Here is a 24,050-nt window from a genome sequence, read left to right on the forward strand (position 1 = left end):
CCGTTCTGTGCTGCAGGCAGCCGTGCTGCTGTGGCACCCGGGAGCCGGGGTGCCCTATGCCTACGGGAACTAGGACGCAGCAAAGAAACATGCTCTAAGTCTGCTTCCAGGAAACCAGGAGGCATGGGCCAGGGGCCAAGCTCCGGAGAGTGCTCCCTGCCACCTTGATCAGAGACTTCCAGCCAGCAGCATCTTCGACTCCCCTGGCTTTTTTAGCAGGAGGAAGAAGTAAACTTTTTACTGAAGTCTAGTCTCCCAGCTTTCAAAGGACAGAAAAAGAGGGACGCAGGTGACCCCTACGTTTCTTTGTAGGTACGAGTTAAAAATGCACCTGGGGGTGGGGGCGTGTCCCCTCCCCCCAAGCAGATCTAGATGGAACAGAAGGACCAGGCGGCCTCAGAGAGTCACGTGGTTGCGAAGCTTCTACCCCCCCTTTGAACAAAATATAAGGTAACAGCGTGGCACATATTTCTGAAGCAACTCCACTTGCTCCTGATTGCAAAGGCCTGCAGCTTCCCTCACTGAAAAAGTAGGTTTCCAGGCTTCTGGCGTGCAGGCTGGCACACCAGGAGCCAGCTAGCTTCCACCAACAGACAAAGCTCAGCCTGGACACCCAAGGACGCAGCAGAGTGGGAGTGGTGACAGGCAAAGGTGTCCAGGCAGGAGGGTGGGGAAGGCAACTGAAAACGGTCTCACTGGCCTGGCCCCTCCTGGGGCCTCAGAACACAGGCAAGCAGGTGCCGGGGCTCCGAGCCACGTGGTCCAAGTCGGGAGGCATGGGTCAGGTCCTGGAAACCAGGGCCCAGGAGACCATGGGCATCAGCATAGCCCCGCCAGGGGGCTGCCACGCCTCAGGGCACCAGTGCCAGGGGTCTAGAGACAGGACCACCCACCCCACCGCATCAGACACCCACAGAGGGGCCCCTCTGCCCACCAGCCCTGAGGACACACAGACCTCCCCCTGCAAGGGGAAGTGAGAAAAATCCTGAAAGAATGGGCATTCACCCAGGAGAAACAGAGTAACCTTCAACTGACATATGTAAGTACCACCCATCCCAACATCAGTTTTGAACAAGAACAGTAAGTCAGAATATAAAGAACCTAGTGCTGTGCGTTCGCAACGTGTTAACATTTTCAGTCCTGTGTGATTCAGGTTTTACTATCCACGGACTGAAGACTGTTTTTCAGGCCTTCAGGCCTCCCAAGGTGACCCTCTTCCTTACACAGCCCTGGGCCTCAGGCTTCTGCCCAGGCGCTCCCTGCGATGGAGATGCCTGCCGCACCATCCCTGTCTCTCACTCTCCACTGTGTTTCATTTTCACATTCACTTCTCTGGGCCCCTCCTCCTCCCATTTGTCTGCATCTTGTACTTATCACACTTTTTCTCCACATCAACCCCCCCTTCTCTGGACCACAAACTCCTGCAGAGGGAGACCGTGTGTCTTGCTTGCACCAGAAGCAGTTAATGTTTACAGCATGGTATTTACATTCCCATAAATGGTCTACATTCTCAGCAACCCTCTAGGTGAGGGGCAGGTGTCAGCTTTCTCATTTACAAGGGCACTTGGTCCAAAGTTCACGGCTTGTCCAGCTTCAAATAGTGAGTAAAAAAATGTCTGTCAAGTTGGATCCAGAATGGTTAAGTTTCCAGATCCCAAGCTGCATACCCCGAGTCCAGATCCTGTCTCTACTACTGATCCCCCCACCCCCCACAGACAGAAGGACAGACAGTAGGTGATAATGACCAACAGACGACGATTGATAGATGATCGGCGGAGGACAGAAAAAAAGAAAATTCCCGGCTTCATTTTTCATTTCTAGCGCTTTTCCATTTGCTGAGTAACAACCAGCTCTTAGGCTCGGCTGCTCCTTGCGAAGTTCTGAGACAGGTGTGGGATGAGGCGGGATCTCAGGCCCCGGCCGCTCCTGCCCAGCGTCCAACTCTGCGGCCCCAGCAGCTGAGGGGAGGGGGCCGGCGGGAGGGGGCAAAGAATGACCTACCCAGCTTGACGCGGGTCTCCCCGCATCAGGACGCCCTCCAAATGCCTTCTGATTTTTCAGTTGCCCCAACCAACCCACTTGCCCTTTCTGCCAACTTCTCGAGGGTCTTGTTTAACAGGGAGGACACAGTAGGTGCAAAGGCCGGGAGCCCGGGTCTCCGATAAGGTGGGTCGCTCCGGAGTCGCTCCTCTGGCATCTCCGCTGGGAGCTGGGCCGCACAGGGACTCCACCTGTGCGCACCCGTCACCCGCGGATTAGAGGCGGTGGAGGGAGCGAAGGCTGGGGGTCGCCAGGGAGAGGCAGGGGCGCGGGGAAGTGGGTACAAGCGCCTGGGGGCGGGCGGCCGAAAGGAGTGCGGGTGGCGGGGGGCGGTTGCGGAACGTGGGGCGGAGACCCAGGCGGCGAAGCCAGTGCGAGGGGAGGGGAGAGACGGAGAGGCGGGGGCGGGGGGCGCGGGGTGGGGACGGAGTTGGGGGAAGGAGCGGGGGCGGAGCCGGGGCGCCGGGCGCAACCTCGGCGGACCGCCGACCCGGAGACCGCTGCCGGGCCCCGCGCACAGACCTCGGAGCGCGGAGCCGACCCTGGGGCCGCGTCGCTGCGCACGGGCGGCCCGGCCCATGTCCGCGCCGCGGAGCCGGGATGAGGGCGCCCGCGCTGCTGCCGCCCGCGCTGCTGACCTGCTGCGGCTGGCTGCTCGCCCCGGTGAGTGCGCTCGGACCCGCGCCCTCACGACCCGCCGCGCCGACCGTCCCCGGAGGGAGCGCCCCGGGCGCCCGGCTTTATTGCACCTCCGGGTCCCGCGCGGGGCTGGGCCGAGGCGCGGAGATCGGCGCTGGTCCCGGGAGCGCGGGGATCGAGCTGGTCCCGGGGGCACGGGGATCGGGGCTGGTCCCGGGGGCGCGCGGATCGGGGCTGGTCCCGGGGCCGTGGGGATCGGGGCTGGTCTGGTCCCGGGGCCGCGGGGATCGGGGCTAGTCCCGGGGCTCGGGGATCGGGGCTGGTCCCGGGGCTCGGGGATCGGGGCTGGTCCCGGGGCCGCGGGGATCGGGGCTGGTCCCGGGGCTCGGGGATCTGGGCTCGGGGATCGGGGCTGGTCCCGGGGGTTCGGGGATCGGGCTGGTCCCGGAGGCGCGGGGATCGCGGCTGGCCCGGGGGTTCCACCCGCCCTCCGAGCTCGCTGGAGGGCACAAGCCTGCCGGGGACTCTGGATCCCCCCGCAGAGCGCGAAGAACCGAAGCCCCAGCCCGGCCCGGTGTAAGACCCGGCTGGGAAGATGCGTTCGCACGGTCTGCTCCGGCGTCCCGGGTTTGCTGGGACCGGAACCCAGTGCCTTGCTCGACGCCCTTCGTAGCGGAGCGGGTCCGGGGCCCTGGCGCCCCCTCTGGAGTTGGGGACTGGGCTGCGGTCACCTGCGCAGGCTTCTCCTTTCAGAGGGAAATTGGAGTTTGCCTTATCATAAAACACTTTCCTTTCCACCTGCTAGTACCGGTTATGCTTTTTGTTTGTTTTAGTGTGTGTCAGGGAGACGTGATGTGGCTAACCAAAGTTTCCTTTGGAAATAGACTGCTTTGATTTGTTACCATTATTTAAGAGCACCGGAGGAGGTCATATGCTGGGTGGAAGTTTGTTGAATGAATGCATTTATAGACTATTTAATTCTTCCTCTTATGCGAAGACACTTAAACCGTAAGCCCCATTTCCTGCTTCCCTCCCGCAGCCTGGAGCCAGTTTGGGTGTGCGAGCTTACGCACTTCACACCGCGGCCAGATCACCGTCTCTATTGACTCATATCCCCTCTTAAGGTTGCGAAGCCAGGGATGGAGCTATTTAGGGAAAGTCGTCTGTGCTGAGGGTGTTTCTCGTCTGCACCTAGCCCACCCCTCAGAGGGGCCAACCCCTCCTCAGAGTGAAGGCGAAGGATGCCTTCCTCCCTCAGAGGAATGCTGTGGGGATAAGAGCCTGCCTGATCATTTCAGTGCATGAAATAGCTGCAGAAATTGTTACGCTTAATGCTGCTTTAACTTCTAGGGTATCCCAAAATAAGGCATCACTGTGCATATTCCAAGAAAGTCTGGTATTGTGATGTCTTTTAGTACCTTATCAAAAATCCATTTTTTAAGTCAATACAATTTTCCTAATTCTGACATTTAAGGTATTGACTTGTTCATGTACGAAAAATACAACCTGGTTGAAACCAGGAGCTCGTACAGTGGTTGTTGCCCCGTGATGAGCCATGGGGAGGGAAAAAAAAAAAAAAGACCATGCTTCACGTCTTATTTTTTTAAGTGAGGGTGAAGTCACTAAGTTGTGTCCGACTCTTTGCGATCCCATGGACTGTAGTCTACCAGGCTTCTCTGTCCATGGGATTCTCCAGGCAAGAGTACTGGAGTGGGTTGCCATTTCCTTCTCCAGGGGATCTTCCTGACCCAGGGATCGAACCCAGGTCTCCTGCATTGCAGGCAGACGCTTTACCCTCTGAGCCACCAGGGAAGCCCAAAATGAGGGTAAATGTGGCAAAAGCATTCAGCATTAAGTTTCTGCTCTTAACACTGTTGCATACATGCTCAGTTGTGCCCCACTCTTTGTGGCCCTGTGGACTCTAGACCACCAGGCTCCTCTGTCCATGGGATTTCCCAGGCATTCTTGGAGACCTGAGATGGGAGTGGGTTGCCGCTTCCTCCTTCAGGGGATCTTCCAAACCCAGAGATGGACCCTGAGTCTCCTGCATCTCCTGCCTTGGCAGGCAGATTCTTTACCACTGAGCCACCTGGGAAGCCCCTTAACACTGTTGGGAAATGTTATTTCTGGTTAGAATTCTATTGACTTATTTCAGTGGTAGGATTCTTTGCAGCCCTGTGGACTGTAGCCTGCCAGGATCTTCTGTCCATGGGGATTCTCCAGGCAAGAATACTGGAGTGGGTTGCCATGCCCTCCTCCAGAGGATCTTCCCTACCCAGAGACCAAACCTGTCTCCTGCATTGCAGGCAGATTCTTTACTCCTCAGCCACCAGGGAAGCCCAATTAAATATAGACGGCCATAATATATGCAAGAGTATGATTCTCTTCAGTAAAACAAAAGTTTTGTTCAGACATGAGAGTGGGCCTCACAGCTCCAGCCTACCGTGTGACTACTTATCAGGGGTTGGAGATGGTAATAAAAAAAAGAGAATGCTGGACCTTTGTGAAAATAAAGACCAGAGAATATTACCTTCCAAGACTCAAGCGGTGTTCAGCTTTGTCTTTTGCACACATTGACAGACGGTGCTTATCACATCTTTGATTCACGTAATCAAGCCTACGAGAAGGCCCCCACTGCCTCGTTGCTGTGACTCTGCCCGAGGCCTCTCCCTGCTCACCCCTCATCTTTTTGAAAAGTTCGTTCATACCAGATTCCAAAGTTCAGTTTTGAATGTGACCTGCAGCCTCTAAAAATAAAGTTATTCTATTAGGGCTTTCCAGTGAAGGCGGAGGCTGGCCTTAGATGAAGCACACTGGCGTCTGGGGTTGTGTGCAGCCATTAAGAACGGGCTGATGAGTAAACATGTATTTACTTTGATTAAATCAAGGGCTATGAAATGGAGGACTCGAATATTGAAAGATTATTGGATTAAAGAGCTTTATTGCTGCCAAATTAGTGCTGATAACATACGATGTATTGCGTTAGTTTGCTTTCCTGCCCAGAAAAAAAAAAATTATATCAAGTTTCTTATTTGTTTACTAATTCCTTTACAAAGTAAATAGTGAGGCTTTTTTAAAAAATAGCCACGCCAAAATATGAAGGTTATTGCTTTTAAATGAGTGTTAGTTTGGAAGCAGTTTAGAACTGTGAGGTTTAGGGGCTTTTATGTAGTTTTTGCTTGCCTTTCCTATTACAGTGGAATTTTCCCTTTCTTTTAACCACGACTAGGTGAGCAGTGTTCACCCAGAATGCCGATTTCATCTGGAAATTCAGGAGGAAGAAACGAGATGTGCAGAGCTTCTGAGCACTCAAACAGAAAAACACAAAGGTAAGGCAGATGATGCTTGGTGAGACTGTCCCTGGGATGGACAGGCGGACTTGCAAGTAGCTTGCACCTCACTCAGAAAACTGGTGTTTACAGTCATTTGTGTCTTTTTTTTAAAAAAAGTCTGCTTCCAATGTTTTTTAATGAACTGCTGGCAAAAATCCTATAGCATTGTGGGTAATGGGCAGTGGGGTATGTGTGTTGGGAAAGGCAGAGGGGAAGGGGGTCCTTCACAAACTATTACGTAATAGTTTCCATGGTTTGAGACAATAGCAACAGTTATTAAAATAATTTATGACGGTTGTTACACTTTGCAAAGGCAACTCCTTTTCCCATGACTATTTATCTGATTTCTTGCATTTTAAATCTTTAGTTACATCACAGATGATTTAGATCCAGTTAAGAACGGTGGGAATTTATCAGAAATCAAACAGGAAATTGAAACTTCTGCTTTCTTGAAGAACAGACCAGTTATGAGGACAGTGAGCTTACTGACTTTATTTCTCCCAGAAGCAAAGCTGGGATGATGAGCTCCCGCCCTGGGTACCGTTTCCTGTTTGTAAACTCTGAAGGTTCTGGGATAACACCCAGATCATAAACAGTGGCAAAAACCTCTCGTCCTTCAGCTTTCTTCTTTTTCTCTGTTCTGTGTCATCATTTTAGTCTATTCAAGAAAAAATTAAAGTCAAAGTACAGCCATGTGTTAAGAGCCTGGTGCCCTGCAGAGGACCGCGAGTGGGAAGCCCCAGGTGTGGGTGCTGCTCTAGACCAGTACCTCCCAGTAGAAGCGGGATGCGAGCCTTATGGGCAGCTTGAGTTTTCCAGTGGCCATTTTAAAATAAGCGAAAAGAAACTTAGGACTTTGACAATGGTTTTGTTTATCCAAATATACCCAAACCACTATTTTTTCAACTTGTGATCAATATAAAATATTGAGGAGAGATTTTGCTTTTTTTGTATATTGTCTTGGAAACCCAATATGCATTTCACACTTAGAGTGCATCACAATTTGGACCACACATTTCAGGTATTCACAGGTGGTCTGCAGCCAGAGGGGCTCTATACCAGTTCTAAAATAGCTCTCCCGGGCCCCTTCCTGTCTCCCTGGACCCTCCCCTTCCTCAGCTGAAAAAACAAGGACTCTGGTCCAAGGGCTCCTTGCAGCTTTTGAGATCTGTGGTTCTGCAGTGCACACAGCGTCCTGAGAGCCATGTCTTCCAAAAGGTCTGGTCAAGCTCTGTCTGGAGGAAGGCAAAACAGGTGACTCAAACATGAACTCAGGAGTTGTCCTGTAAAAGCCACATGTGACCGCTAGCCAGCTACTAGGATCCATGAGGCTGGGTCTTGCCAGTCATGTCAGCCTCAGGACAAGACAGCTGCCACAGCCACTGAGCTCTGTCCTTTTGGTGGAAATTAAGAGACTTAGGGGAGCTAAACGCGGATAGGAGGCGAGCCGAAACCCTAGAAGCATCTAGTCACGGCAGGAGCAGGTCCGGCCAGCACGGCGCTCGGTCCAGGCCTCCCTCGTGGGGAGCATGGGCGGGCTCCGTGGGGTGGGCCTTTGCCCGCTCATGCCGTCATCACTGGGCCATCAGGTTGCTGGGCTCTGAGGCTGCTCCCAGATGGCGTCCACTCCCTGGCACTGACCGGGGACAGCTGTGAACAGAACCCCTTCTTCACGCGGGCATCGGCCAGCATTCAGAGGGCAGGCCGATGCCTCCAGATCCTGCAGCCCTCACCGCTGGCAGGCCCCCGCCACAGGCCTGATACAGCAGGCACTCCCGACGCGGGAACGGGGAGGACGCGACCCCTGACACAGGGGCAGACTGAACTGGAGTCAGTTTTTCACCATGGATAAAGCCTCTGCCCCAGCCTGCCTGGCAGTCACCCGGGGCGGCCCCTCCCGCCCCTCGCTGTCCCCTCTGTTCGGGGACGGCTCCTGAAGCGCCGGCCTCGTGCTTCCTCCTTAACACTCTTCATCCCCCACGCTCACCAAGAGCATTTTGCTAACAGGAGGAAGCCGACCCAACAGGAGGCAAGGAGCATTTACTTTCAGGAGAGGGGCTTTGGCCGTGACTTTCCCTCGTGGAGACCCCTCCCAGCTGGCCAGGGTCACTGGGCGTCGGGAGGGGTGCCTGCAGGTCTGTGCCCGTGATCACCCTGACGGACACAGGACCAGGAGAGCGGTGTGAGCGCGTCCACTGTGGGGCAGGAGGCACGGTCCTCAGTCGGCTCTCTTTCATAAGGAGACTCTTCACCTCTGGTCGGCCCAGGCGGATGGAGTGTGGCCGTAAGCAGTGTGAAGGCTTGTCCTTTCGTGCTTCTCGTTCCAAAGACTCGAGTCTGTCCCTGGTCCCAACAGCTCACGAGTGTGAGCCGGGGCCACGCCGCTGGGCAGGGTAACATTTGGCCACGGGGCCTGGGGAATGTCCCTCACCACCCACTTGTTGCTGTGAAGAAACGCGGGCACCAAACGTTAGAAAAGCAAACTCTAGGTCCCTGTTGTTCAGTCGCTCAGTCGTGTCCGACTGACCCCATGGACTGCAGCACACCAGGCCTCCCTATCCTTCACCGTCCCCTGGAGTTTGCTCAAACTCACGTCCATGGAGTTGGTGAAAATACTCCAATTCTTAAAAGTCTGCAACCAGTATTTTTTAAAACATTCCATGGGAGCAGGCAGAGCTGCCGTGCAGACGCTGCCTGAGCTGCCAGGCTGCTCTGCAGGGACCGCAGGCCAGGCCGGCCTCCTCGGAGAGCTGCTCGTGGTGCAGAGATGGGCCAGGATGTTTAAAGCACTCCTCAGGGCTCAGCCGTCTTAGGCTCTGCTGTCTGGCTCCGCATTCCTCAGAGTGACCTCACAGGGCCCGCTGGACATGCTGCCGGGAGCATGGACGGCACAGCCTGTGCAGACTTGGCGTCGGCCGGAGCAGAGAGGATGTGGGAGAGTTAGAGGAGCCGGGGGAAGGTGTCACTCGGTCTTTCTGCAATGACAAGCGTCAGTCCTTCAGTGTTTCCTTGTATCAAAGGCTCTTATTTCACTGTTAGCTCAACAGCAAAAACACCTGCCGGAGCCCTTTCACCCTGACTCACAGGAAGAGCCTGTGGGCAGCGCTCCGCCCCCAAGGAGGGAGGCCGGCCAGGTAGCCTGCCGGGCACCCCCGCTTTCTGCAGAGAGAAGCAGCTTGTGTTCTGAATTCCCATCTTTTCCTTGTTGCTCTTTGAAATGTGTGTGGCTTGAATACCAAGGATATAAATAGTAATGAGTTACCAGAATAAAGATACTACAGACGAGGTAAACCGGGAGCTGAGCGAAGGCCTTCTCGCCGAGTGAGATGAGACGGATTCCCATATCCACAGTGAACGTCAGGAGACACAGGGTCTGTAGGAGCTGCGAGAAAGCAGCGTGAGACAGCACCCGAAATGGCAAAAAAAAAAAAAACACTAGCTTTCAATTCTGGTGAGGTAATTTGTGTAAGTCTAACAAGGAATCCTTTTTATTACATGTTGGATCTAAAACAAACACAAACAAACCAACACAGAAATCTAGAGAAAAGCCAACTTCAGTTCTAAAGCTCTTTAACGGATTCACTTTGTAAAACAGAAAAGTTTAGGAGGTGTTTAGAGATATTTAGAGCTTTGTGACTTAATATTGATTCAGCACTAAGACTGACCTAGTCCCGCCCGTGAGGCTCAGGCCACGGATGCCTGGAAGTAAGCTCACAGCAGCTCTGTCCCTGCCTGCACCGCCGACCACGGTGGGAGGCCCTGAGTCAACGCTCCTCTCTGCCTGTGTCCCCGCCTGTGCCCGTGGCACCTGGGACCTTCCCCGTGACTTTGCATCATTTTTGCCCTAATTCTGGGAGAGGGGATGGGGCAGCTCCACAGTCTGAGCCGTGTCAAGAAGGTTCCTGGCTATGGAGGCTTTGATAACAAGCAGTAGCTTAAACCAGGTCCCCAGGAGGTGCTGGACTAGCAAGCTTCCCGCTGTTCGACTTTTCTAAGGATACTGGACTGATTTTGATTCACCCATCGAGAGCCACGGCGGGTTTGGGTTTGCGCCCCTTCGAGCTAGCGGGAGGTCCTGGCTCATCCTGAGGCCCTGGCAGGTTGGTCGTTGTAGGTGACTGCTCCAGGCAGAGCAGGCTGTGGGCAACATGCTCTCACTCCCATGGGTGCCCTTTGCCCTCACCCCCACGAGCCGCGGAGGAAGGCCTGGGGCAGTGTGTCCTGCCTCAGGGGCCCTGAGCTGGGGAACCCCAGGTTCGCGGGAGACGCTGGTCTGCCCGCCTGTCCTCCGCCCCACGAGAGACCCCCTCTCATTATGGCGATCAGCCCTGAGGCCATGCACCGACTGCCAAGCTCGCTGCCCTGCACTTGTCCTCAGTGAGGGTCTGGGGCATGGCTGTCCGTGCCCCTCCTGAGGTGCACACGCCTGTCCCCAGCTCAGGGGCGACTCCCCGCAGGGTGGCCATCCGCGGCCTCCAGCAGTGGCTCCCACGTGGGCTGCTGGCCCCTCTGCTGCGCTGTCCGCTGTCCCTGCGGCCACAGGTCCTGCCCAGCACTTGGTGTTGCCACCCTCCTGGGGGTGGCCAGGTGCACCCTCTGCTGTTCCGGGGCGGGCCCTGTCTGCACACCCCCAGCCTCCCAGCACCAAGGCGTCTGCCAAGGGCCATCCCGTCTGCTGACCCAGAAGCAGACCTGCAGACCCCACCTGGCGGGCAGACGGAAGGCCCTGAGCGTCCTCTCTCTGGACAAGGGAGGGCGACGTCCACCCAGGAGGCACAGGGCTTTCTGGTCTTGATGCTTGAAGGTGCCCTCAGCCACCTTCCCGAAGTGAGGACACAAGAGAGGACCCCCAGTCTCTCGCCCAAGCTGGTGGCAGAGCCTGGCTCCCTGGACCCTGAATCCAGTGCTCTTTTCATAAAACTGTACTTGGCACCGTAGTGAGCGAGGTGTGTTTTAGACCAGAGTTTTCTTCCCTCCCAAGCCTGCTTCAAAGCTGAGGGGCCTCCCTCTGAACCCCCACAGCTGCCTCTGTTCATCTATTATCTGCACCTCTGCTCAGGCACCCCCTTGGGATGGAGGACCCTCCCTGGCCACTCACAGTGACATCGCTCTGCTGGGGTTTGAGGGCAGTGTGTGGATTTGGTGAGTCCTTCCTGGCTGGCTGTCCTCACTACATGCCCGGTTCTCTGCGTGTCCACAGGGGCCATTGGAGGCCACTGGGGTTCAGCTGCAGGCGGAGACCCCACAGCGCAGGCACTGAACCGGGGCCCAGGGCAGCCCAGATGCCTACCCTTGGACACCACCCTGGCTGTGAGCTGTGAGGGGCTCCCACAGCCCGAGAACTGACCGACAAGTCGCCTCTTTCCCACCCCAGGGAAGGGCTGCTCCCGCTTCTCAAGTCATCTGTGACTTCTTACAGTTCCTTCCTTCCCTGAGAGGAAAGGACTGAGGCTGGTCTGAGTGGACGGGGAGGGTGAGGCCAGGCTGCCCAGGGGCCTGCCGCCCCGTGACAAGGACAGCACGCGTCCCCTGCTGTCCCTCTGCTCCTGACCCGCCTTGCGTGAAGCACCAAAGGTCGCCAGGCAGGTGGCAGGCAGGTAGGCGTCAGGCTTGTTCCCGAGCTTGGAGAGCTGGGCGGACCGCCAGAGAGGCCACTTCGCTGGGGACGCCGCCGTGGAGCGAGTGGAGTGAGCGGGTGGAGTGGGGAAGGCAGAGGCACCGCAAGGCCTGAAGCTGCAGACCGGCAGGGTGAGAGGATCCAGCCCCTCCCTGGGGGGCAGCGGGGATCCCGGAGGCCAGGTAGAGAGAGAGGACGGGACGGGAGGAAGGCTGGAGGCTGCCCACCAGGTGGGATCGTGCGGGGCCATGGGCCCCAGAGACAGGAGGAGTGACCGAGGGCCGGCCCGAAGGGTGTGACCCAGAAGGAGGAGGGCAGGGAGAGGGGGCTCCCGGGCTGCCAGGTCAACAGGCTGTGCACCGGGGCAGCGGCCTGTGGACGCACGAGGCGCCCGGCCACGCCCCTGGCCCCGGCCACGCCCACAGCCAGGAGGACGGCCCCGCGGGAGGCTGGTCTGCGCAGCCGGGTGTCCAGCCCCCGGGGGCACGCTCGGATGAGCGGCTGCTGGCCCGTGTGAAGATGTCTTGTCATAACACTGCGAGATGGATGTCCCGGGACCATCCCGGGACGGCGCCCAAGTGCTGCTCGTAAATCCACGGAAGATCGCCCTGGGAGTAACATGGCAGGATCCACCATCCTCCAGCCCCAGCCCGTCAGCTGAGTCCGGCCTCCCGTGCCATGAGGCTTGACTCTGCCCACCCGGGAGCTTGTGCGGCACCAACAACGTCCCAAGGGGTCACTGCCCTCGGAGGGAAGGTTCTTGAGGATTTGTACAGAGGACGGCAGGTGAAGGTGTGGCGTCTGCACAAGCTTAGCTCTCCATCAGTTCTGAGCTGACTCGCTGCAGGGCCTCACGGGTCTCCCGACGGTCCGGTCCTGGTACTGTGGGGAGACGCCTGCCTCAGGGGGATTTCCAGTCAGCCCTCAGGCAGGCGTGCCTGCTGGGACACCCACCACAGGCACCGCATTTGCTCAGCTCAGTGTGGGGGACATTTTGATATTTGGGGTTGATTGGATTCAGCATATTTTTAAAATAGTTTCAAAGTGGGCTTCTGTACATTTCTTTAAAAAAAAAAAATCGCTTTGTTCAGTTAACAGCTTTGATTAGTTCCGGGTTTTGAATCTTTGTTTAGCATTAGTTCAGGTCCCAGAATATGACTCCCAACTATGGAATCCACCTGAACTGAAATGAAACTTTGCCACTTCCATATTCGAAATTCCAAAGTGATTGGATCAAGACACCATCTGGTGGCACTGTCGCCCAAAATGGCATTTCCCAGCCCTTGGTTTGTGGTTTGCCTCCAAATTACCAAGGTTGGGGTCATTGTAGCACCCTAATTATACTGACTATTGGGATATCCAGGAGGTGTCTGAAGAATGAGTTCCCCGTAAAACATTCCTTGCAGCCCTGGAAACGTGTTTAGAGCTGGAGCACTGTTGTGGAGCCTGGGTTTGCTCCTGTATAAAGTCCAGGCTCCTGCACAGGTGGCCTAGGAAGCAGCGTGGCTCTGGGTCATGGTCCACACCCGCCCGATGGTTTCTCTCTGGGCCCGAAGGCTTGGCCTGCAGTGTGGACTCGGAAGAGCCAGCCCCAAGCTGCTGCCTTTGTTGGCTTGTGAATCTGTGGTGTTCCTGCTTCAGGAAGTCCTGGAGAGACCCTCCTGGCCCAGCGCATCCATCAGGCCCCTCGGGCAGCCTCAGGACCAGTGACCCTCAGTGAATATTTTTTTGGGGGGACATGAACACTCATCACTACAGGTGTGAAGGGTCCGAGGCTGCATTGGTCCCAGAGCTGTGCTGAGTCATGAAGAAGGTCCAGTCCGTTTGTGGAAGATGAATGCTCCATCTCCGCGTGCACGAGCAGGGGCTGTCGTCTTGCCCTGAGCCTGTGCTGTGAGTGCCTTCCGAGTCCTGACTGGAGCGGCCCGCTCCCAGCATGTGGCTGATTTCACCTGCACTGACATGTCTGAGACTTCCCTGGTGGTTCAGATGGTAGAGCGTCTGCCTACAATGCTGGAGACCCGGGTTCAATCCCTGGGTCGGGAAGATCTCCTGGAGAAGGAAATGGAAACCCGCTTCAGTATTCTTGCCTGGAAAATTCCATGGACAGAGGGTCCTGGAAGGCTGCAGTCCATGGGGTCACAAAGAGTCGGACATGACTGAGCGACTTCAGTGTCAATGTCAATGACATGTCTGAGAAGTGCACCTCCCAACATGGCTGTTATTTGCTCTGAGGGGCTGTCCCCTCTGAAGGCGCCTCTCCTCTCTGTGTCCACCCTTGGCAAGTACTGTTGTCATCCCTGATGACAGCATTTCTAAAAAGACATTTGGCTCCGTGTCCAGCTGAGGAAATGCGTGGAAATAGCACTCCTTACGCCACTGCAAGTATTTTGAGAACAAAGGGTGTAAATATGCATCCTTAGAACAACAGAAGGAGGAGGCCTCCATCTGGGAGAGCTTGGTCACCACTGTTAGTGTTCAGGGTAACTGGGTTCTCTGCAGGACGTCGGGAAACAGGGCATTTGTAGTTGGACACCTGGACAGGTCGCACTGAATATGCCCAAAGGGTGACTCCGAAACTGAGGGAGGGGCTGGCAGGCCAGTGTCTCAGAGCCTCCAGGTCCAGTGCACGGGATCCCCGGGGATCACGTCACCATCTGCGGGGCTGGGGGTCTGAACCCACTCAGCATCACATCCACTCCCTTGGTGCACGCTAAGACCGCTGGGCGTAGGGGCTGAAACATGGGGCATTCCAGGCTGCTTCCCTGGGGGTACCTTCCGCATCTCAGCCTTGCACACCCTGCATTCAGGAGGCAGACCCTGGGGTCCTTCCTGTGCTGTGTGGCCTGAGAGTCTAGGGTGGGAGCGTTCTGAGAGGTGGTCTCGGCAGGCAGTCAAGGTGAGGCGGCAGTGAGGATGTGGGGATGTTTCTGCTGGTCGTGACTGCAGCTGCCCTGGGAAGGGGCCAGGCTCAACCAGGGCTGAGCCTGGAGCCTCCATGGAGGTTTGGTCGTGGGCACACAGCAGATTTGACCAGAGACAGAGGCCCCGTGGATGGCCACGTCTGGCAGCGCTATGCTCCGTGCCCTGGGAGAGGTGGGAGGCTCTGGGCCACCCCAGCTGCCTCTGTGGCCTCTTTCGAATCCTGGGTGCCCACTGGCCTGGGGAAGCCCTTTGGTCAGAGTCATCCGGACCCCGGGGGTCTCAAGGCTGGCCTGGATTTACCTGCAGAAAGTAGCAAATCAGGCGCTCACCCTGCACCCAGAGTGGGGCCCTCGGGCGGCAGGCAAGTGGGAAGCGGCCTATTCGGTAATTCAGGTCAGAACAGGTGAGCAGGTTCACAGGGAAGCACAAACCCTTTTATTTGGGTTGGCCAAGAATTTCATTCAAGTTAAAGCTGGCCAGGGGGGCACCCAGATGAACATTTTGGCCAACCCACTTTAAAAAGGATTTTTCCCAACTTCAGTTGGTGAGACGATCCATCTAGCTTTCAATTATTTACACTGATAATAGACGGGGGTTGCTGGGAGCCAGAAGCAGATCAGTGGCTCTGAGGGCTAAAATGAAGATAACTCCTTTCTTTAAAACTGTTAAATCAGAGTTTCAGAGCACAGAGGACCCCTGGCAAACCTACTGGGTCAGCACAGCCCCCTGCAGCGTGTGCTGCAAAGCTGCGTCTGCACAGGGCGGCTGCAGTCCTGTTTTTACAGGGCGGTCTCACCGTCAGCCCAGCCGGCGGTGACCACATCTGTGCTGCCACCCCAGCAGGGTTTGTCTGGCAGTTTCTCTTTTCCTGTGGGAATGCAGAGTCCTCACCTTCAAGGAATAAGAATAAGTAAGCTACACCAGAGCCAGCTGCACTTCCCGGCTCTGAGACTGCTCCCGTGAGAGTACCCAGAGGCCTCTCCTGGAGGCTTAGCTGTAGCTAACCTCTGTCCCTGTGCACTCTGCTCGTGGGCTCAGTGGCAGGCGCACCAGGCCTGGCACGGCCTCCCCCACAGGGCATCCTGGCCGCCTTTCTCCAGCCAGGGCCCAGGATCCCACGTTGCCCCAGCTACTCCAGGGCCGGACCTCGCTCTGCAGGCCAAGGGACCGTGGCTTTCCCCTACTGTCTTCATGAGCAGTTTTCCCGCAGCGAGGCTGCCCTTTCTGTGTGACTGAACATCCATGTAGTCAGGTGCTGCAGAGGAGGCATTGGGTGTTCAGCAGCTGTCAGCACTTCTGCACTTGCTGGGCCGACTTGTGCAGGACACATTCCGTGGACATGTCCACAGAGCTGTGGGCCCTGGCCCTGGGGGTGCTTCCGCCTGCACCCCCAGACAGTAAGCAGCAGATCAGTCACCTCACAGAGTGTCCCATATTCCAGGTGCGTTTCGGTGTGTCCTTCCAGCCCATGTCTCCTTACAGCAGCTTGGACATGAAGGCTTGAGGAGACTCAGATCAGACCCTCTGGGAAGAGCGGATGCAGGTCATGTGTGTGCTCTGTGGGGTCCCCATACTGGTGATCGATATGTCCCTCAGTATCCCATTATGCTGTCCGGCCACTTGAGTATAAGTGGCCTCCAGATCTTGAACACCAAGTTCTTTTTCCCTGCAGTTGGCTGGTGGTCTTTGGAGCTGCTCCTCTTTCCCAGCCTTCCCCCCACCCTGTTCCTGATTCACACTCGAATCAGTCTGTCTCAGGGTCCAAAATGTCAGCTTTTAAAGTTCTAACCATTCTTTGCACGTATCAATTAGCATTCTCTGTAAAGAAGAGCTTTTCCTCATCATTTGGGGAAGAACTGCAGTTCCTTCTAAAAGAACAGGAAACAAGTCCAGTCACCTGGGGGGCACCTACTAAGGCCTTACCACCCAGAGTTCCGATCAGACACTTGGGTCACCACTCCTTGTGTGTCACAAGTAAGTGGATGTTGATCTATTAGCCAGCCATTAAAAACGCGGCGCACCGCAGAAAGAACAGGAAAATATGAGACGTGTTTTGTTGAGAAAGCAAAGAAGACAGCATACAGGGCGTCCTGTTTTTCTGAAAGAAAAGCATGTCACATCTCTGTGTCCGTGGTGCAGAGTACAGGACGTTGTATAGGATGTGTAGGGTGTTGTATAGGGTGTACAGGGTGTCTTATAGGGTGTTGTATTGGAGAAGGCAATGGCACCCCACTCCAGCGTTCTTGCCTGGAGAATCCCAGGGACGGGGGAGCCTGGTGGGCTGCCGTCTATGGGGTCGCACAGAGTCGGACACGACTGAAGCGACTTAGCAGCAGCAGCAGCATAGGGTGTTGTACAGGGTGTTGTACAGGCTGTTGTATAGGATGTATAGGCCGATGTATAGGATGTTCTCAGGCCCCGAAGAGAGCCAGAACCAGGTGCCCATGAGTGGCCAGGAGGAGGCCACTCAGAGGGGTGTTTCCTCAACACCCACAGCACAGAAGCAAAAGAGCAGGACTGTTTGGGGATCAGGTGTCTTTGGGGAGAGACCTTGGAATACCCTGTGATTTCTGCCCCACTGTGGAGGGAAGGGAGGGCCCCCAGTCCCAGGGGACGCGGGTATGAGAGGTGAGTGGCAGCTGCCCCGCTGCAGGTGGCAGGGAGGTCTTCTGGGTCTGTAACCGTCCTCTGCCGGGGAGGACGGCCCCCAGAGCAGGGTCCAGGAGGGGTCAGTGCCAGCACTTGGGGTGAGGAGCCTCTGGGCTGTGGGAAGTGGAGGTGCTGGATCCTAAGGGGAGCCCAGAAGAGTACCACCAGCAGAGTGGCCCCACACGCTGGGCCACTGGCCTGAAGTATGCCGGGGTCAGGGAGGCGCGTTCACTAGGAACCAGGCCACACCTTGGAGCAGGGGCCATGGGGGCCGTGACGTGCCGTCAGCCAGGAACTAACCGGAGCAGGCATGGCCTCCCAGCGCCGCGCACATCTCCCCGCACCTGGACTGACGCCCGTGCAAACACACACCCAGCACACGTGCAGTGCCCGTAGCTTAAGATTGCACACCTGGAAGGTTTTGTAGGATTGTAAGGGCGTCTCCATGAATGGCTGAGACGTTCTGAGTGGATAGAGACTGGCGTCGCGGGAAGTGGCCTGCGTCCCGTGGGCCTCAAAGCTCCTGAGACTCTAGGCGTGGACCCCGGGTGTGAGGCAGAGGGCCTCCAGGGGTCAGCAGGTCCTCCCAGCTCTGATGTCCTCGGGTCCCCTTAGTGAGCCCCAGCTGGCCCTGCCTCACAGTCCTTGTTCTCCAGGCAGAGCCCTGGCACTGATTTTCAAAGGCTCACGAGGAGAATGGCAGGCACAGTGAGGAATCGTGGCAGTCATTCTCAACGTGCTTTGTTCCCGCTGGGAGGGGTCTAGTAATTAGTGCAGCCTGAATCACCCAGACCAGAACTCAGGGGAGGAGAGGGCCCCGACACCAGAGCCATCTTGTGGCACCGACCAGCCAGCCGGTCTCCCGTCCTCGGCCTGGCGGTGGGCTTGTGGCCTTCATGGGGGTGGCCCCACAGGAGTGCCAGGGTCGGGGGCCCTGGGGGCCATTCGCCACCCAGGAGGCCCAGGTGGGTCAGCGACCCTCCATCTGGCCCAGGCTGAGACCACCAGCCCGGTGCTGCCACTGACCGCCAGGGCAAAAGCAGCCTCACCGAGCTGGACGCCTGCTGGGTGTCTACCCTGCCCCACCCCAGACAGGTCACATAGAAGCACTGCAGGCAGGGCCGGGGGGCCCCGCCACATCACTCAGTCCAGTAACTTAGTCCTGTCTGAATCTCTGCGACCCCATGAACCACAGCACGCCAGGCCTCCCTGTCCATCACCAACTACCAAAGCTTACTCAAACTCATGTCCATTGAGTTGGTGATACCATCTAATGGTCTCATCTTCTGTGGTCCCCTTCTCCTCCTGCCCTCAGTCTTTCCCCACATCAGGGTCTTTTCAAATGAGTCAGTTCTTCCCATCAGGTGGCCAAAGCATTGGAGTTTCAGCCTCAGCATCAGTCTTTCCAATGAATATTCAGGACTGATCCCCTTTAGGATGGACTGGTTGGATCTCCTTGCAGTCCAAGGGATGCTCAAGAGTCTTCTCCAACACCACAGTTCAAAAGCATCAATTCTTTGCTGCTCAGCTTTCTTTATAGTCCAACTCCCATATCCATACATAACTACTGGGAAAACCAAAGTTTTGACTAGACGGACTTTTGTTGGCAAAGTAATGTCTCTGCTTTTTAATGTGCTGTCTAGGTTGGTCATAACTTTTCTTCCAAGGAGTAAGCGTCTTTTAATTTCATGGCTGCAGTCACTATCTGCAGTGATTTTGGAGCCCTGCAGGGTGACAATATACAGCCTTGACGTACTCCTTTCCCATCTTGGAACCAGTCTGTTGTTCCATGTCCGATTCTAACTGTTGCTTCCTGACCTGCATACAGATTTCTCAAGAGGCAGGTGAGGTGGTCTGGTATTCCCATTTCTTGAAGGATTTTCCACAGTTTGTTGTGATCCACACAAAGGCTTTGGCATAGTCAGTAAAGCAGAAGTAGATGTTTTTCTGGAACTCTCTTGCTTTTTCGATGATCCAGCAGATGTTGGCCTGCACGTCCATATCCATGAGCTGAGACTGGGGAGCCACCCCCGCCCTGCTGCCTGGGTCTGGGGATAAAATGAGCTCCTGAGGGCAGAGCCGGCCCCTGGGGGTGGCATCCTGCCCCCTGTTGCTCTCACAACTCCTCCTGAGCAGCCCTTTCCCCAGCGGGCTCATGTGATGGGGTGGTCATCAGGCACAGCCCCCCAGGTCTGTGGAGGTGTTGGGGGCCATCAAGTTGGGGAGCAGGGATGGCCCTCCAGCATTGCTGTCACCCCAGGAGGTGCCCCATGGCCACTCTGGGCTCCCTGGGCCACACAGACCCTGGCACCTGCCACGTGGGCACACCAGGGCTCCCCCCTTCACCCCCCAGCCTGCCGCCGCCCCACCGTTTACAGCGGAAACCAGGCTTGCTGAGCTGCAGGAGTTCCACACCCACCCCCTTCCTGTGCTGGGCGGGAATGGGGCCGCCTCAGCCCCTGAACTGCTCAGCACCAGCTCGGGACTGCAGGGCCACCCTGGGTCTCTGGCTTGGTGGCCTAGGATGGGACCCAAGAACTTTCTGACAAGTTCCCAGGGACAGCAGCCCCAGCACCTTCATCAACACCCACACTAATGACCTCAAGGTCCCTCCTGGCGCCTGCCCTGCAAGACAGTCGGTCTGAGCCCTGGGTACTTGTGAGAACCTCCAGGAAACTTAAAAATTGAGCCGCGCCAGAGGGAGAATCAAAGCAGGACCCTGGGTGTGGGCATTAACAGCGGGTCCCAGGGCAGGGGGTGGGTGGGGGTGGGGAGTTGGGAAGGACCTGGCATGCTGTCACTGCCCCTCGGCCGCCCCACTGCCAGCCTGGACCGAGGGGAGACCTGCCCTCTGATGGTGTTATCCGTGGGCACACGCAGGGCAGCCCCAGAGTTGCAGCCTCCTCCCTGGGCGGCCAGGCGAGCCTTGGAGACCTTGTCATTCTGGCCACAGTATGTCCCACGCAAGGCGTGTGTATATTGCACACAAGGCCTGGCCAGAGAGCAAGGCTGCCATTTCTCTGGCTTCTCCTGAGCAAGATCAGCGCATTGTGGGGACGCCCCGGGCCTCGTGGGCCCTGCCGTCTGTGGGCTGGGGTCCAGCGACCAGCTCAGCTCCAGCCTCAGAGCCCGGGGGCACGTCCAGCACATGCCTGCAGCATCTGATTCCGGCCGCTCGCAACTTCAACTTTAAACTTACAAATGGAAGGTGGTGCTGGCGCTGCCAGCTGCTGCCAGACCTCGCGCCTTTGTGCTGGAATGGGTGTGTTGCGTTTTCTTTTCCCACGTCCCTGCTCCTGCAGCTCCTGCCCCATACCCCGTCTGGAGCAAGCTGACCCGGGGGTGCTGGGGTGCTGGGCCCTCTGCCCCCTGCTGGTCTGCCAGGCTGCAGGAGTGTAGCCACTCCCTGGAGCTCCCGGTGGGTCTGGGATGCTCCTCCATCACCCCGTGCCTGCCTGCCCGCTGGGCACCTCCCTGCTGCATGGGCACCTCCGGTCTGCCAGGGTCCCTGGGTACCCGCGGTCCCACTGCTGTGCTCTCTCTCTCTGCCTTGGTGTTGGCTGGGTAATGGATTCCTCTCCCAGTGACAACAAGGACGGAGCAGAGCCCGGCCTCTGCTGGGAGCGCCCCAGGAGCCTCACCCAGAGAGGGCAGCCGTGTCCGTGTGGTCAGAGCCTACCTGAGACTTCAGCCCTCAGCCCCCGGGCGAGTGCCCAGGGCCGTCCTCTGTCCACATGCTCACCTGGACTCGGACGCACCTCTGGCTCTGTGTCCAGGGCTCCGACCACAAACCACCAGTGAGGACATGGCCTTCAGGGGTCAGGGCGGTGGTGGCCAGGTGGGGTTCTGGCCCCCACCGCCCTGTGTGCACCCGTGGGCAGGGAACGCGGTGCCTGTGAAAGCTCTGCCGAGAGGAACCGCAGGACCTGAGTGATGAGACTCACGTGGTTTTCTGGAAAGTGATGCTTATGTCATTGAAATAATGAGAAAATAAATCCAGGACTCAAAACAACACCAGTACCCCACCTGTGGTAGTGTGACCTGCCCGGAGATAGCTTGGAGAGAAAGTGGGTTTTTGGGAACAAGGGGATTAGGGTTCTCTCCATGATGGTGGGTGCCCCCCGCTTAAGACTCCTGTCTGGCGAGTGAATTGCCGCTGTCCCCTTGGAGCTCCAGCATATTTATAGGTACGTGTTCCGATCGTAGCCCTTCCTACACCATTCATCAGTGCCTCCAGTATGTTCTGTATGAGATGCCGTGAAGTTTCGGGGATGTCTGGAGGCTGCACACTGCATCAGGTCAGTTTTCCTGAACCACTTGGGCTGGAAGGCTGCTTTCAGGGAACTAAACTGCCCTCCCAAGAGGAGCTTAGGAAGCCCAGCACCAGTGTCCACTGGGCTCCTATGCTTTCTTTTCTGGTGACCCTGGCGGGAAGCTCTTTGCTCAAGGCTCTCCGCCACCTCCTCCCTGCAACCTCTGGGACCACTTTGCCGAGCTTACAATGTATCGTCACCACCCACATCTGCTACTCAACCACCAGCTTAGTTAAACAGAATGTAAGCTGACAGATACCAAAAGGCACTTGTTTCTGGGAAAACCAGTTGGTGTGCTTTGGAAAAACGAGGAAAGTGAGTTGCTAAGCAGCCACAGAGTTAGAGGTGAGAATGATGGCTGGGAATGTCTGGAAATCTGGCTTTGCAAAACAAAGTCTTGCCAGGCTCCGGTCTCCATGGGGTTCCCCAGGCAAGGATACTGCAGGGAGTCGCCACTCCCTCCTCCAGGGGGTCTTCCGGGGCCAAACCCGCATCTCTTATGTCTCTTGCATTGGCAGGTGGGCTCTTTACCATCAACACCACCTGGGAAGCCCCATATCTCTCAACAGTTAGCATCAGACTTTGCAGCAGAACAAGACAAGCTTCTCTCGGGATGAACACCGGGTGGTCCCCAACTGCAGTTCTCAGAGCGACTCTGCCTGTCTCAGGTGGCCTGGCTGTCTGGGGCCTCCCCTGGGCGCTGCTCCAGCAGGTGGCCTAAGCAGAGCTTCCAGACACTTGGCAGGCTGGGGGAGGCTGGAGTTCCCAGAGTTCAGAATTCACACTCAGTGTGATTCTTCCAAATTTAGTCAGCCCGAGCCCTGGGTCCTGGGGTCCAGGGCCCTTCAAGGGCACTGCCCACTTCCCTTCTCCTGCAGGCTCTTCTGTGCCCCCTTTGCTCTGCCTGAGTCTTTAAAACACACGTGCTGTCTGTCTTCAAAGTTTTATGGAACTGCCATAAAGTTTTCTAGGAACTGCCCTTTCTGATTTCTCGACTGTCATTTTCATGAGGTTTGGAAGGTGGAGAGAGAAGCGCATATGTTCCCCATTATCTGTGGCTTGTGCTCAGACTCACTGCGCAGGTAAACCCCCCACCACTGCCCCCTGCTCACCCACACACCCCCAGGCCCACAGGCCACACTGTCCACCCAACTGGGAGAGTGTTTCTACTGACATCTTTGTCCTTGATGATTTACTCTAGTTAATTTTTCAGAAAGCAGCATTCTCTTTACATGTGTGAGCTACTGTAGTGTGCGTTCCTGTGCTCAATCTTTGGTATGGAATGCAGTTTGTAGGATGAGTGTATTTTCATTTTGGGGCTTCCCTGGCAGCTTAGATGGTAAAGAATCATCCCACAATGCAAGATCTGGGGTCGATCCCTGGGTTAAGAAGATCCCCTAAGGAAGGAAATGGCTTTTATGGACTCTGACTTCAAGGACAATTTGCAGATTTAAATATTTGATAAGATTTAGTTGATTGCAGCAGTCAAGATGATATATGAGTGATGAAATTTTAGGCTACCTTCATGGAGTTATCTAATAACTTAATTAGTGCAACGTTAAAGCCTAAAACATTTTTCAGATCTCTTATTTTGAGTAATAGCCACCCCATGAGGGGTGGTATTCTTGCCTGGAGAATTTCACAAACAGAGGAGCCTGGTGAGCTACAGTCCATCGAGTTGCAAAGAATCGGATAAGACTGAGTGACTAAGCACACATATTTTCATTTTATTTATAAAAGCCTTTAGAAAGATATTTTCAACTTTTTTGCAAAACTTGGTTTGGAGCCAACTTTTCATTATCTGTTTTCATAGAAGTAAAACATTCCTGTGGTCAAACCAAAACTATATCACAGTTATCGTACAGATCTGGATGGCATGTCAGAGAGCAGAAGTGTTGTTTCTTTGTTTTAACTGAAGCCAGCACACTGCTCCTCCAATACTGAAGTTTAACTGAAATGCAAAACTTTAGAGGTCACAAAACATAGTAGAAACACCTTGAACTTGTAGTAAAAAATCCCTGGGTTCAAGGATTCATTTTCTGTTTGTTTGACGTGAGAGGTCCTTGCACTGTTTGAGGCTCAGTGCTGTTTGCTGGTAAGATGATTAATGCAATGCGTGCATGAATTACCCTCATGGGGGGGGGGGCTATTACACAAAATAGGAGATCTGAAAAATGTTTTAGGCTTTAACACTGTGCTAATTAAGTTATTAGATAACTCCACGAAGGTAGCCTAAAATTTCACCACCAGTATATCATCTTGACTGCTGCAATCAACTAAATCTTATCAAATATTTAAATTTACAAATTGTCCTTGAAGTCAGAGTCCATAAAAGCACAAGGGTGTGTGCCTCAGGGGACCCTCATCTCCAAGACTTACACAGATACCGGGTGGTGCCCACTGTGTCACAGGGGCAAGCATATCATCAGGAAAAAGTACTGATTCTGCTGAGATTCAAAAGTGCACAGTGCACCCTGGGTGCCTCAGGTTCGTCCCTTCCCACTCACTCACTTCTGCAAAGCTGATCACAGTGAA

General features: G+C 55.7%; 1 protein-coding gene across 2 annotated transcripts in view; it reads left to right on the forward strand.

Annotated features, from left to right (window-relative positions):
• Window positions 1–2,509: 2,509 nt before the first annotated feature.
• VIPR2 (vasoactive intestinal peptide receptor 2) overlaps window positions 2,510–24,050 on the forward strand; it is a 69,866-nt gene continuing 48,325 nt past the window's right edge. For both annotated transcript variants that reach the window (XM_027538447.1, XM_027538448.1), the window contains exons 1-2: window positions 2,510–2,703; window positions 5,909–6,008. In XM_027538447.1, coding sequence (XP_027394248.1) covers window positions 2,641–2,703; window positions 5,909–6,008 — 163 coding nt within the window. In that variant the 5' untranslated portion in view covers window positions 2,510–2,640. The remainder of the gene's footprint in view (window positions 2,704–5,908; window positions 6,009–24,050) is intronic.

Source organism: Bos indicus x Bos taurus, chromosome 4 (assembly GCF_003369695.1).
Source record: "Bos indicus x Bos taurus breed Angus x Brahman F1 hybrid chromosome 4, Bos_hybrid_MaternalHap_v2.0, whole genome shotgun sequence".
NCBI classification, from domain to species: domain Eukaryota; kingdom Metazoa; phylum Chordata; class Mammalia; order Artiodactyla; family Bovidae; genus Bos; species Bos indicus x Bos taurus.